The sequence below is a fragment of the Tupaia chinensis genome, unplaced genomic scaffold (assembly GCF_000334495.1).
Source record: "Tupaia chinensis unplaced genomic scaffold, TupChi_1.0 Scaffold000037_15, whole genome shotgun sequence".
Lineage (NCBI taxonomy): Eukaryota > Metazoa > Chordata > Mammalia > Scandentia > Tupaiidae > Tupaia > Tupaia belangeri.
The window spans coordinates 393,424-407,389 of NW_006159473.1; the positions used below are offsets into that span (position 1 = coordinate 393,424).

The 13,966-nt window shown below is 46.8% G+C and overlaps 2 protein-coding genes across 7 annotated transcripts in view; one reads left to right on the forward strand and one right to left on the reverse strand.

Moving 5' to 3' along the window:
* ELP4 (elongator acetyltransferase complex subunit 4) overlaps positions 1 to 1,211 on the forward strand; it is a gene marked incomplete at its 5' end in the record, with an annotated part of 223,761 nt that extends 222,550 nt beyond the window's left edge. The window contains 1 exon segment of the mRNA XM_027771731.1: positions 1 to 1,211. Coding sequence (XP_027627532.1) covers positions 1 to 93 — 93 coding nt within the window.
* Positions 1,212 to 8,541: 7,330 nt separating this feature from the next.
* Positions 8,542 to 13,966, reverse strand: part of PAX6 (paired box 6) — a 42,854-nt gene continuing 37,429 nt past the window's right edge. For all 6 annotated transcript variants that reach the window (XM_006140416.3, XM_006140414.3, XM_027771743.1 and 3 more), the window contains 4 exons: positions 13,779 to 13,929; positions 13,561 to 13,676; positions 9,307 to 9,457; positions 8,542 to 8,649 (listed from right to left, as the gene is read on the reverse strand). In XM_006140416.3, coding sequence (XP_006140478.1) covers positions 8,564 to 8,649; positions 9,307 to 9,457; positions 13,561 to 13,676; positions 13,779 to 13,929 — 504 coding nt within the window. In that variant the 3' untranslated portion in view covers positions 8,542 to 8,563. The remainder of the gene's footprint in view (positions 8,650 to 9,306; positions 9,458 to 13,560; positions 13,677 to 13,778; positions 13,930 to 13,966) is intronic.

Sequence of the window (13,966 nt, forward strand, 5' to 3'; positions counted from 1 at the left end):
AACCGCTCAAGCAAACCGGATCTGGCAGACTCCAAGCTGCTGGGCCCAGGCTGTGGCATGATGGCCAGAGGCAAGAAGCACCTGGACTTCTAGGGGCCCTCCTTAGTCGTCGCACGCAGGATTATCTGACACTCTAATTACGACTGCTAATAGCGTGTGTAAATATTTCCCTTAATGATTTGACCCTGCAATCCGTGAGAAAACAGGGTGGCAGAATGGGGCTGCCAGCCTTCTTTTTCTAACCAACTTCTTAGACAGAAATAGTACCGCAGATACACTCTGATTTTAAAAGTCTGTGTTATGACATGTTTAGAGAAAATACAGCACTTTATTTCCAAGTAAATGCTCAAAATGTCAAAAAAAAAAAAATCAAGGTTCTTTCCAGAGGTCAGAAGCGTGCGCGTGCTCAGGCCCCCAGGGGCACCATGAAGCGTGTTACCGTGGGCAGCTGTGACACGTTGCAGAATACAGGGTTATGTTTGAAAACACTTCTGCTTTATTTCTGAAAAAACCTCTTGCCTACAAAAATGCCAAGGGGTTTTGTTTAATGACAAATTTGTTTGCTAAATATATAAAATAAATTTGCATTTATGTATCTTATTATTCCGTTTGTGAAGACAAATAATATCTTAGGATTCGGACTCCATTAAAGACAGTTAGTCGGCCATAGCACTTAACAAATTTAAAGAACTTGAGTGATAGAGTAGAAAAGGACGTTGCCAGTCTTCCGTCTAGCAATTCTAAACCATCGAAGTCAGCACTATAAAATGATGTCAACAGACATGCTTCAGGATTGAAATTCAGACTGGCAGCCACATGACCGCTAGGGCACCAGGAAAAGACAGGTACTGAAGCTAATGCGAGATTTTTACAGGACAGTCGGGGACAAAGGGGGAGAATAGAAACTCTCTCAGATTTCCATCGCATCACGTAAACTTTCGGTTGATACGTAATTCCACATTAGCTGAAGACGTTCTAAGCCCGCCTTCTGAGGTGTGCTGCATATTGAACCAGGTTTCATGTAAGCACCAGCTTCTGAGTCACAGCTCCCTCTTCTCAAAGTTTTTGACAAATATTGGATAAAAAGTAACTTGCATACTTCCATTAAGTCTCAGTTCTTAAAAAGGTGTTCAACATCCTTTGGGAGAAACTGAATTTCCAAAATCCATTTTCAAATATAGTAGAATATTTTGAAGCAGTTATAACTAGCATTTTTAAGCAGTTTGCTTTTAATACACCACAAATTATACTTTATTTGTTCTTGACAACATTGTAGAAAACAAAGACTAGGTTTTTTAAACTGTCTAAGCAATATGATGAACGTCAGTCACTTTAAAAAAAAAAACCACTGTAGCATAAACACATACTGTATACAGCTTTTATTCAGAATTAGAATAATTGAATCAATGACAGTGATTTGCCAGGATGTCAAATCTCTCCATCATATCCTGTCACCACCAGTTTATTTTTTGTGATCAAAATCAAAAAGACAACTATTTTGTCACCCGCTATTTCATTAGCACTGAAAATCAGGTTTCTCCTTCTATTTTTTTTAGAACGTCTGGTTTATTTTTTTCGTTTCTTTTAATTCTAAAGACACAAATTCTTCCCCATTTTCTTTTCAAAATAAAGTTTCAGAATTGATCTGTCAGTTAAAATTAAAGGGCTTTTATATTAAGCAAAGGTGCTTTTAAGATTTAAAGCAACTTCAAAAAGCTCGATGGCACCCACAGTTAATAACCACACGTGCAGGTGCCCACAGAGCCTGGCTGGCCTCTCAGGGCTGCACGAGCCGCCTGAACCGATTCAGATGCGCACTCCAAGCAGGTATTGAGTTAACGCCGCTAGCCGTTTTCTTACCGTGTTGGGATTCACTTCCTACAAACACACCGGGGGCAGTCACGAAACCTCTGCCTGGACAGGAGACAGGAGGCTGTCAGGTGTGAGCTCTTGTCACACCCTCAGGAGGTCACTGACTACCCCCTGGCTCCCCTGTCCACGAAATCGAGAGCCAGTTACTAGTTAGTAGGTGCTTTTGAGTAGATAAATACTATGAAAATTGAATGTGCACATTTGAAATCTTATTTTGAATAAAAAAGAAACTTTGCAAACTCAGAAAAAGTGTATTTTAAACAGTAAGAGTACCTGACGTTCCCAGAAAATCAGACCTAAGCGTTTTGTGTTTCTGGTTCACTGGGCAGGCTTTGTAAAAATAAGCCACAGGAGAGAGATATATATTTTTGGTCTCCTCTGATTAAAAACCCACTTTAAAAATGTGTTTTTCTGGGGCCAGCAAGTGGAATGGTGGTTAAGGGCGCTGGACTCCCACATGGCCGACTGCGGTTCAAGTCTCGGACTTGGCAGCTTGCTCGCTCTCTCTCTCTCTTTCTCTCTCTCTCTCTCTTTCTGTACCTCTCTGGTCAAAATTAAAATAAGTAAGTAAATAAATAAAGTTAAATAAAATAATTCTTTTAAAAAAAGAGTTTAAAAATATGTCCTTCTTCCTTCTGGAAGCATTATTTGTCACCCATTAGCTAACAACTTACTACATAAAAATACTGGTCTTCAGTAGAACTACCAAGGTAGGGATAGACACCATTTTGATACAGTGTGAAATATACACTCTCTTAACAGGTTTTTTTTTAATTATCAGTTGGACTCAAAGATACAGATACTCAAAAGCAACACCAAACACAGTATCTGAAGGGTCTGCTTATCTCTTAAATGTCCCTGATCTATGACTCTCAAAACCCAGGGTGGGGTTCCTGTCTCACACGAGGTTTGCCCTCCTCTCCTGGGAGCTCCATATTTGCATCCTGCTGTCCTCCCAGGCCCAGGTCCTAAGACGTGCATTTCACACTAGTCGTTCCAACGACGCTCGCTTCGGCCTTCCTCGATTCTGCGTATGTATTTATCTCCACCTCCAGGATCTTCGGACACCAACGCCAGGCAAAATAAAACTACTTCAAAGGGAAGCGGCACTCTGCCATCAGTTTCCTACCATTTAACGTTAGCCAAGAAGACACACATGCGTGTGCTTGCATGTGCATGCTCATCCACACAACCAGAGTGGAGTGGGGACTCTGCTCATTTGGGTAAACCATTTCAGACGTTCTAAGACCGCTGTCACTGCTGTCCACCGACAGTCACCCTCACCAACATGAACACGAAGAAGTTCTAGCCCTAAATACTTACACTTCAGACTTAAAAACTGAATTAAGTTATTCAGAACTGAGGTTAAATATATATATATATAACTGTCTAAGCAATATGATGAACGTCAGTCACTTTAAAAAAAAAAACCACTGTAGCATAAACACATACTGTATACAGCTTTTATTCAGAATTAGAATAATTGAATCAATGACAGTGATTTGCCAGGATGTCAAATCTCTCCATCATATCCTGTCACCACCAGTTTATTTTTTGTGATCAAAATCAAAAAGACAACTATTTTGTCACCCGCTATTTCATTAGCACTGAAAATCAGGTTTCTCCTTCTATTTTTTTTAGAACGTCTGGTTTATTTTTTTCGTTTCTTTTAATTCTAAAGACACAAATTCTTCCCCATTTTCTTTTCAAAATAAAGTTTCAGAATTGATCTGTCAGTTAAAATTAAAGGGCTTTTATATTAAGCAAAGGTGCTTTTAAGATTTAAAGCAACTTCAAAAAGCTCGATGGCACCCACAGTTAATAACCACACGTGCAGGTGCCCACAGAGCCTGGCTGGCCTCTCAGGGCTGCACGAGCCGCCTGAACCGATTCAGATGCGCACTCCAAGCAGGTATTGAGTTAACGCCGCTAGCCGTTTTCTTACCGTGTTGGGATTCACTTCCTACAAACACACCGGGGGCAGTCACGAAACCTCTGCCTGGACAGGAGACAGGAGGCTGTCAGGTGTGAGCTCTTGTCACACCCTCAGGAGGTCACTGACTACCCCCTGGCTCCCCTGTCCACGAAATCGAGAGCCAGTTACTAGTTAGTAGGTGCTTTTGAGTAGATAAATACTATGAAAATTGAATGTGCACATTTGAAATCTTATTTTGAATAAAAAAGAAACTTTGCAAACTCAGAAAAAGTGTATTTTAAACAGTAAGAGTACCTGACGTTCCCAGAAAATCAGACCTAAGCGTTTTGTGTTTCTGGTTCACTGGGCAGGCTTTGTAAAAATAAGCCACAGGAGAGAGATATATATTTTTGGTCTCCTCTGATTAAAAACCCACTTTAAAAATGTGTTTTTCTGGGGCCAGCAAGTGGAATGGTGGTTAAGGGCGCTGGACTCCCACATGGCCGACTGCGGTTCAAGTCTCGGACTTGGCAGCTTGCTCGCTCTCTCTCTCTCTTTCTCTCTCTCTCTCTCTTTCTGTACCTCTCTGGTCAAAATTAAAATAAGTAAGTAAATAAATAAAGTTAAATAAAATAATTCTTTTAAAAAAAGAGTTTAAAAATATGTCCTTCTTCCTTCTGGAAGCATTATTTGTCACCCATTAGCTAACAACTTACTACATAAAAATACTGGTCTTCAGTAGAACTACCAAGGTAGGGATAGACACCATTTTGATACAGTGTGAAATATACACTCTCTTAACAGGTTTTTTTTTAATTATCAGTTGGACTCAAAGATACAGATACTCAAAAGCAACACCAAACACAGTATCTGAAGGGTCTGCTTATCTCTTAAATGTCCCTGATCTATGACTCTCAAAACCCAGGGTGGGGTTCCTGTCTCACACGAGGTTTGCCCTCCTCTCCTGGGAGCTCCATATTTGCATCCTGCTGTCCTCCCAGGCCCAGGTCCTAAGACGTGCATTTCACACTAGTCGTTCCAACGACGCTCGCTTCGGCCTTCCTCGATTCTGCGTATGTATTTATCTCCACCTCCAGGATCTTCGGACACCAACGCCAGGCAAAATAAAACTACTTCAAAGGGAAGCGGCACTCTGCCATCAGTTTCCTACCATTTAACGTTAGCCAAGAAGACACACATGCGTGTGCTTGCATGTGCATGCTCATCCACACAACCAGAGTGGAGTGGGGACTCTGCTCATTTGGGTAAACCATTTCAGACGTTCTAAGACCGCTGTCACTGCTGTCCACCGACAGTCACCCTCACCAACATGAACACGAAGAAGTTCTAGCCCTAAATACTTACACTTCAGACTTAAAAACTGAATTAAGTTATTCAGAACTGAGGTTAAATATATATATATATATATATATATATATATACACACACATACACACACACACATATATGTAAAATATGTATAAAGATGAAGTTTGTTTGTGAGAAAAGAATTTGTGTTTAGACAAACATAGAAGAGACTTTTTCTTTAAAAAAAGCTTGTTAATATTAAGACTCAGAGCAAAAAGAAATACAGAAAAGTGTAGACACCACCCTAAGATGACAGTCTAGAACAAAGCTGAATCTTACTAGTCTATGAATTAATTGTAGAAAGCCTAGTTATAATTTTTTTGATGGTAAGAAATGGTCTTGTGAGCCATATTTAGAAGTTAGCTGTTTACCATTCAAGAGTTAGGAGGCTCAGTTTCAGGGGAGAAATATTCTGGAAATTCATTGCAGTAAAAGCATCTCTCACTCAGAGTAATTTGAAAGTTCATAAGCCAGACATTTGGGTCTGATAGTGCCCTGGCTCCCCACCACAGGCACCCCGGAGAGCGAGTCTAGGCTGTCTGAGCACCACAGCCTCCGTCCTAGACGGCACCCCTACGCACTGTGGGTGCCCTTCGGTAACTAATAAACACACTGATCAGCAAGGAAACAAAAAGTAAATGAGTTCAGCAAGAGCGAGCGAGAGGCCAGCTCTCCAGCTCTGCCGGCAGGCGGCCTGAGAGTGCCTGAGGCCATGCAGGACAGCTCACCTCCCCGGGTGTGGGCCGAAGGCGGCAGCCATTCCAGGCCTGCTGGACCACAGGGCTTCTGCAGCTCAGCAGCCTCTTCTTCAGATGAACCAGGCCACGCCACCATGCCCTGGCGACCATGACCCTCGGAGGACTCATGTACGTGCCCAAGTGCACACAGGCAGACCTCGTGCTCTGTCAACGCAGCCTCTTCCACCCCCACTCTCGCACCCCGCGTGCCACACCCAGTTCTTCCCGCGCTCCCTGCACAACAGCTCTGGCCCAGGACTGGCTGCCTGACCCTGGCCCAAATCACAACCAGCTGGAAACGGTCCCTTTTTACAGGCCAGAAGAGCCAGCCAGCAGCTGCCACACGCACCCCCCAGAGCCCTCTCAGCTGGGGTCCTCAGCACACGTCCCTCAGGAATGCAGGCTGTGAAAGGAGGTGGCGATGTCTGCGGAGCAGTCGTACCGACGGCACGTGTGTGCGTGCACCCGCTGCAGAAGTGTGCCCGCATGCAGTGCAGGTGACACAGAGGGAACGACACGCACCCGCACATGCTGCGTCACCTTGGGAAGGTGTCACGAAGGTGCAGCAGCCCTGGTAGAACTCAATGATGAGGCCCCGGCATGCAGCACGGCGAGTCTCAACGACCTGCTCACAGCAATCCCTTAACTTGGAACCGGTGTCGAACTAGGTTTTGTTTAAACTCTGCAGTTGCTATATTTCTAATCATTTGCCTTTGGGAATTAAAAAAAAAAAAAAATTAGTACAACTTAGTGGAGGTGTGTCTTTGTGTCCAGAGGTTTCCACATGTGCATTTTAATCCAGACTGCCAGAACCCCCAGCCCTTTTACTGAAGTTTGCAGAAGAAAACTTATCTACGTTGACTTCTGTGTCCCATGGAACAGGCGGAAATCACAGTCTCAGGCCTTTCTGACTCAACACAGCCTTTTTTCCATCCTTTGCTTGGGCTCGAGCACTCCTGCCAGGCGTGCCGCCACTTTAACTGGCCGACAACGGGCCCAGCTTCACAGATTTGGGGATGTTTGGCTTGAGCTGCCAATGACGGAAGGCCTTTAATTCCCACCGGCCAGTCACGGTCCGCTTTGTTGTCTTCTGTTGATGTGTCTGTGCGCATTATTCCTTGACATGAACGTCCCCCGCCCCACCCCCACCCCTCCACAAGGCGCAGAAAGCAGGGCTCGAATGGGGACAGCTGTAGTGGGCCAACGCAGCAGCGATGCCTCTTGTGCTAAGGGGAGGGAGACAGACGGGAGAAGGCCTATTGGAGAGAGGCAGCTTTCAGAGAGTCTTGTTGAAGAATCTACTTCAGTGAAATCATTGTTGAAACAGGCCGACAGTGGAGGTCTGCCCAGATGGAAAACGCCAGCCCGGATTCAAAGCACAATCCCTGGTTAATAGCTTGTTGCATTTTTAAATTATTTCTAGACTTTGAGCTTTTGAATTAAATGGCTAACTGGGAAATGTTACCCTTTTGTCCACGTGTTGTGGGTGTAAGTGGGCACCGCGCTACACACTGCTGGAAGTGGGATTTTTTTCCCTGCCACGTTTCTCATTGAAAATTATTTCTTTAAGGAACATCAGAATGTAAAATTGAGTGTGTATGAAAGTAACCGCTGGTTTAGAGCGTCACTCTAACATGGAAACAAAACTTGTAACACCACACTATAAGGTTAAAAAGAAAATAGTATAATAAAGGAAATACAAAGGCTTTGGCATGGTTTTTACAATCAACAATGGTTAATTTTGATATGTAGTTGTGAACAACTTCAAAACACTTAAGTTTAAAACTCTTGCAAGCACTTTTAATTGATTAGGAATGAATTCTAGATGCACAAAATGATTGGACTGTGAACAGTAACACACAACTACATCTAAGAACAATTAACTTCCGCTGCCAAAAAGGAACGCATGTGATTGCATGGAAATGTGTATAAAACATCTATAGAGTATTCTTGTCAAATATAAATGAAATTAACTTTATTATAGAAATCATTCTGAGGATTTCTAGGGAAGACAAATACTTACATTTTGACAGAAAACAAACCGGATTATATCGAAGACACACTCTACCTTTTCGCTATCAACTTTTTCTTCCTTGAATTTATATCTTACCCTTTTTTGCACATAAACTTCATCTGTTAACAACCTTTGGAAAACCCACAGATATTTCTGACATAAATCTAGTGCATGTGGTTCCAGGTTTAATAATATGCAAAGGAATGATACAAACTTGGAACATCGGTCCATAAACTATGAACAGGTGGGTAGAAGTACTCGATATAGCTTGATAAAACTCTTCGTTCGTGGCAGAGTTTGTCGATCATGGTTTCCTTTGTTTTTAAACAACGTCATGATCAACAGAGATCACACATCCATCCGTGTACGTTGTTCTTTTTTCCCATTATAACATACAAATGCCCATTTACAAATAATACACCGAAATGAATAAAAGTTTGGATACCAAAATGAAGATTTGTTCCGACTGATAGGTGCCTTCTTATGCAAAGGTCCTCGCGAGTCCGTCCCCAGTGGTCCGCTACGGGACGTGGCTGCAGAACGGACGCGCTGAACAGCCAGTTTCCTGCCTTTGCTGAACGCCCAACTGTCGTGTCCAGAGTCACTGACTGGATTAACACGGTGTTTCCTTGTGCTTTTTTTTTTTTTTCCTTCCTTTTACTGTAATCTTGGCCAATATTGAGACATGTCAGGTTCACTTCCGGGAACTTGGACTGGAACCGACACGCCAGGAGAAATAAGTCCTGGAAGGGGATGACAGAAATAGCCATGGATGTAGCAGAGACTTCCTTTGAGACTCAGGCCTGGGGGTGACAAGCTTCTACAAGAAATCCCTGCTACTCCCTAGCTTCTTTTACTGCAGTAAAAATATTCCAGCTGTTACAAGCAACAGTGGGACCTTCAGAAACTAGACATCTTGATACAACCTCTTGAATCTCAAGTCCCCCTGGCCCCAAAGAGAAGGAAAAACCCCTCCATTTGGTTGTATGCTGGGAAGTTCGGGTATACACCATCTCTGGAAGACCTTCATGCACTTTCTCAGTTACCAGGGAAGTCGCAGAGGAGCGAGGAGGGCCCGAAGTCTCCCCAGGGCACCCACCCAGCAGCTGTGGTCCCCGCTCCCCCAACACTCCCCACTCCCTGTAGGGCTTCGCTATTGATCTGTCCACAGAAAACTTACAGTCTCAGGCCTCATCCTCACACACAGCCCCTGTGACCAAATCCAGAAAAAACAACTTGTTTTTCCTGGATGAGGTCAAGGTACTAACTAGCTTAATTGAATTTCCCTTTGCAATCTGCTTCCCCCAGAGACAAGGCCAGGAGGTTTGCGAGCGCTGGGTGGAGAGGTCACCGGGCAAGAGAGCCTCGCAGGCTGGCCCCACGCCACAGAGGCGCCTCACCTGTGGAGGCGGTGCCCGAGGCGCCCATGGGCTGGCTGTTCATGTGGGTCTGCATGTGCGGGGGCGTGTAGGTGTCGTAACTCCGCCCGTTCACCGAAGGGCTGGTGGGCAGCATGCAAGAGTAGGAGGATGTCTGGCTGGGGACCGGGGGCTGCAGGAGAGGCACACTGGTTAGAGGAGCACACGACACAGCCACCCAGGGCCCGTCCCCAGGAGCACACCCGCAGCGGAGTCGATGCGGACGCCTGAGTGTGAAGCACCAGAACTCCGCGGTAACGGGAACGCTCAGAGTGGGGCTCCAGCAGGCCTGGTTCGGCCACCGCTAAAGTCATCTACAGATCAAACTCCTGAAAGGGCACACTCAGACTGCATCCGGATGGGTCAGTGCCAGCTAGACCCACCCCACTGCTCCCAAGTCTACGGGATGTGTGTCTGCTTTTGTCCTTTTCTTCTGCCAATGTCTTTACCAAACCTGAAGCATGAGCACCTCCATTAAAACACATCTCCTGGGGTCGGCAGGTGGCATGGTGGTTAAGGGTGCTGGAATCCCACAGGGCCAACCACTGTTCGAGTCCCAAACCTGGCAGCTTGCTTTCTCACTTTCTCCCTCTCCCTCTCTCTCTCTCTTTGGTCAAATTAAAATAGAGTTAAATAAAATGTTTCTTAAAAAAATAAAAATACACCCCCTGGGGGTTGGGGGCAGCAGGTAGTGTGGTTAAGGTGCTGGATTCCACAGGGCCAACCTCACCGTTCAAGTCCCAGACCCAATGACTTGAAAATCACATTGGGCTGGGAGCCAGCAGTTAGCGTAATGGCTATGTCGCTGGACTCCCACGTAGTCGACCACGGTTCGTGTCCCGGACCCGGTGGCTTAAAACTCACACCGGGCGCGTGTGCGTGCGTGCCCAAGATCCCGAGAGGAGAATGGAGGAGAAGGGATTGCGAAAAAAAAATCCCCCCTGGGGGGTGATTTCTCGCTTTCTGTCTCTATGTCTCTCTCTGTCTGTCTGGCGAGCGCACGCGCCCTACAGTGAAAATCTCTCAAAAAAAAAAAAAAATCACATTGGGCTGTGTATGCCCAAAATCCCAAGAGGAGACGGGAAGAGAAGGGATTGTGGTGTGGCCATTCCCCTGGGGGATGATACCTCACTCTTTCTCTCTCTCTCTCTCTCTCTCTCTCTCTCTCTCTCTCTCGTGAGCACACACACTGTATAGCAAACAAACAAACAAACAAACAAAAACTCCTCTCCCTGCAAATCTGGATCCATCCATCCACTCAGGGGGCTCTGCCTCCCCAAATCCTGCATCGCAGGCTCTGGGCAGAGCGCAGGGGAAGAACCCTGTAAGGTCGGGTTCCTGGGCCTGGGAAGTTTCAACAGCCACACTCGTGGGTGAGGGTCTCTTTGAAGAGGCAGAGCATCAGGTGAAGCGGTTAGAAGTAGGGGAAAACGTAGCCCAACCCCGTCTTGGTATTCACTATGCCATCCTAACACACCCAAATCCAGAATGAGCTTTACCCACAAAATTGTGCTCTGCTAAGCATTCAGAATGGTGTAGAGTGAAGAGGTAACACTTTCTCTTAGCTACAAAAGAAATACTCAGAGCTGGGACAGAACTGGTGGATCTCTGTCAGCACAGCAAATTTGGGGTGAATTAATAGAGGTATAATGTCAGAAACAACTGGAGAGGGGCTGACAGGTGGCGTGGTGGTTAGAGTGCTGGATTCCTGAATGGTCGACTATAGTTTAAGTCCCAGACCTGGCAGCTTGCTTCTTTCTCTCTCTCTCTCTCTCTCTCTCTCTCTCTCTCTCTGGTCAAACTGAAAAATAATAGGAACAAGTGAAATTAAATAAATAAATCTATTTTAAAAATGGGGGGGGAGCAGCAGTTAGCGTAATGGCTATGTCGCTGAACTCCCATGTAGCCGACCGCGGTTCAAGTCCTGGACCTGGTGGCTTAAACTCACACCAGGTGCATGTGTGTGCGTGCCCAAGATCCTGAGAGGAGAATGGAGGAGAAGGGATTGCAGTATGGCCATCCCCCCTGGAGGGTGATTTCTCGCTCTCTGTCTCTTTGTCTCTCTCTGTCTTTCTGGAGAGTGCACGCACTCTATAGCAAAAATCTCTCCAAAAGAACAAAAAAGGAAGAAACAGCTGGGGAAATGTTTACTATCTCAAGATTCACATTCTCAGAGAGAGTTCACCCCCTCCCCATGCAAAATGGTTGATTCTGGTCAATAGGGTGAGCAGATGGACCCACCCAACAGTCAGAGGGAAGTTTTCCTGAATGGGAAAATCATCGATCATTTTTATTTTCTCTATACCTTATGAATGCATGTAGTTTCTAAAAGATCGCACGTTTATTTCTCCATGAGCGAGCGAGAGAGAGAGACTCAACAGGGTCCAGACGCCGTGGTCTGCCCCCAGCCTCAGCCAGCCCGGCTTGTGGGCACATGAATCCAGAACCTCCTCCTGAGGCTCGGCCTCGCAGAGAGTCGCGATCAACCTCCACACCACAGTCCAGCCCCCAAATACACGTACTTCTGAATTATATAATTAACTTGTGTAATTTAAAAGTCAGAGTTTCAAGTCACTTGACCCCACACGCCACGTCTGTGTGACAGCCCTCACGTAACAGGAGCTGCCATCTCCCCCCTCTAATCGTCTCAGACACACTCTGTGATCCTCACGGAAACCTGGATGTTGCTACAATAACGAAAACTGAACGAGACTCTCGGTGGCCTTATTAAAGTCAGACGGTGACTGCCAGCATCAAGTTCAAAGAGGCAAGCAGGCCTCGGGGGCCTGCCAGAATCTCAGCTCTCGTTTGTCTCCAATTCCTCCAATCACTTCCTCAGGCACCCTGACTTCTGCAAAATGCCAAGGCAGTTCTAGCAACACCAAGTAAAGGGCTGTTAATCCCCCAATTCGCATCAATCGCTCTGTGGCCAATAATCCCCAGATGCAATGAAAATAAACGTGAATAATTCTGAAGCTGCTTGTCTAGGTGCGTCTGCACTGGTCTGAAGACTGTGAAACATTTGCTATTATTCGGATCTGAGACTCGGCAAAAGACATTCGGGGAGAGTAAACACTGTGTGTGACCCCAGAACAGTTTCGGCACAGCTCACGCCAGCCGGGCTCACCCGGCCGGGCTCACACGGCTCATCGGTACACAAACAGGAGCCCCGGGGAAGCCCTGGAGAAGGCCTGCCGGAAGACAGGTTACCTCCATCAAGAAGCCTTCGGCAAGAAAGGCCAAGTACACCCCAGCTGCCTCGCACTCACCCGGGGGGTGGGGGGGTAGCCTAGTGCAGCGCCAGGCAGTGTGGGGGCCGATCGGACTGGGGACAGAACTGCGAGCACGAGCAGGTTATTATACCGAGGGAGAGCGCCAAGCAGGCCAGGCAGCTAGGCGCACCACCGGCTCTTCCTAGGACTCAGTGAAGACACACCTAGCCTCCGGCAAATGCCCTCCAGCCCTCTCCTGCTGTCGTGCAGCGAAAGCTAGCTTTTCCATTTAGCGCGTGGATCTTACTGCGCACATAAACCCCATTTATTTAATCCCTTGATTTTTGCCATAGGGCGTGTAAGCTTGCTAGAGAGACAGTGAGAGGGAAAGTGAGAGATCACCCCCCCAGGGGCATGGCCACACCGCAGTCCCTTCTCCTCCATTCCCCTCTCAGAACAGAGGACACATACACACCCAGCATGTTTTTCAGCCATTAGGTCAGGGACTCACCCCTCAAAGTCAGCCATGTGAATCTAGTACCGTAACCACCTCGCTACATGCCGGCCCGCTAAATCCCATCTCTAACCCTCATTTCTTTCTTCCTAACTAGTTTATCTCACATACCCTAATTAATGTCCCAACTCTCCATACATACATGGATTATATATTCACTCCTAGAACACATTCACACAAGCCCAACTTTTCAACACGAACCTCCTACTGCCTCATAACGTGCTGGCCATGTTTCTACTGTGGCGCAAGTCTCCCTGGATGCCCAACAGGCCCCACCGCCACCAGCACTGCCAAGTCCACGTTATGATAAAAGGCAGACTCACTTGACTGGACAGGTCGGATTTTAATTTTAAGGGCACAAGTCAATCAATCCATCAGCTAGGAGACTGCATGGCCTGGCTGAGACCTGACTGCTCAGACTGACTGCAGGAAGTTAGGCTTCCGGGTCACCCACAGCTGGTGAGGCTTGCAGGCCCATGCCCCTCACGCCTCCCCCGGCCGGCCGCTTACTTGCATAGGCAGGTTGTTGGCCATGGTGAAGCTGGGCATGGGGGGCAGAGCGCTGTAGGTGTTGGTGAGGGCCGTGTCCGTTCGGCCCAGCATGGAGCCAGATGTGAAGGAGGAAACTGCAGGGGGAGAGAAGAGCGGGTCAGGGTGAGGGTAAGGGTGAGGGGTCGGGGCCGGCGCCAGCTTACGGGGCGCCATCGCGAGCCCTGTGCTGCCGTTACCCGGGGTGGTGGGCTGTGGGATGGGCTGGTAGACACTGGTGCTGAAGCTGCTGCTGATGGGGATGTGGCTGGGCGTGTTGCTGGCCTGCCTCCGCTGGTTCCGCAGCTTCTCCTCCCTTCTCCATTTGGCCCTTCGATTAGAAAACCATACCTGGAAAGCAGGTGGAAACAGCTCAGCCCACACCTCC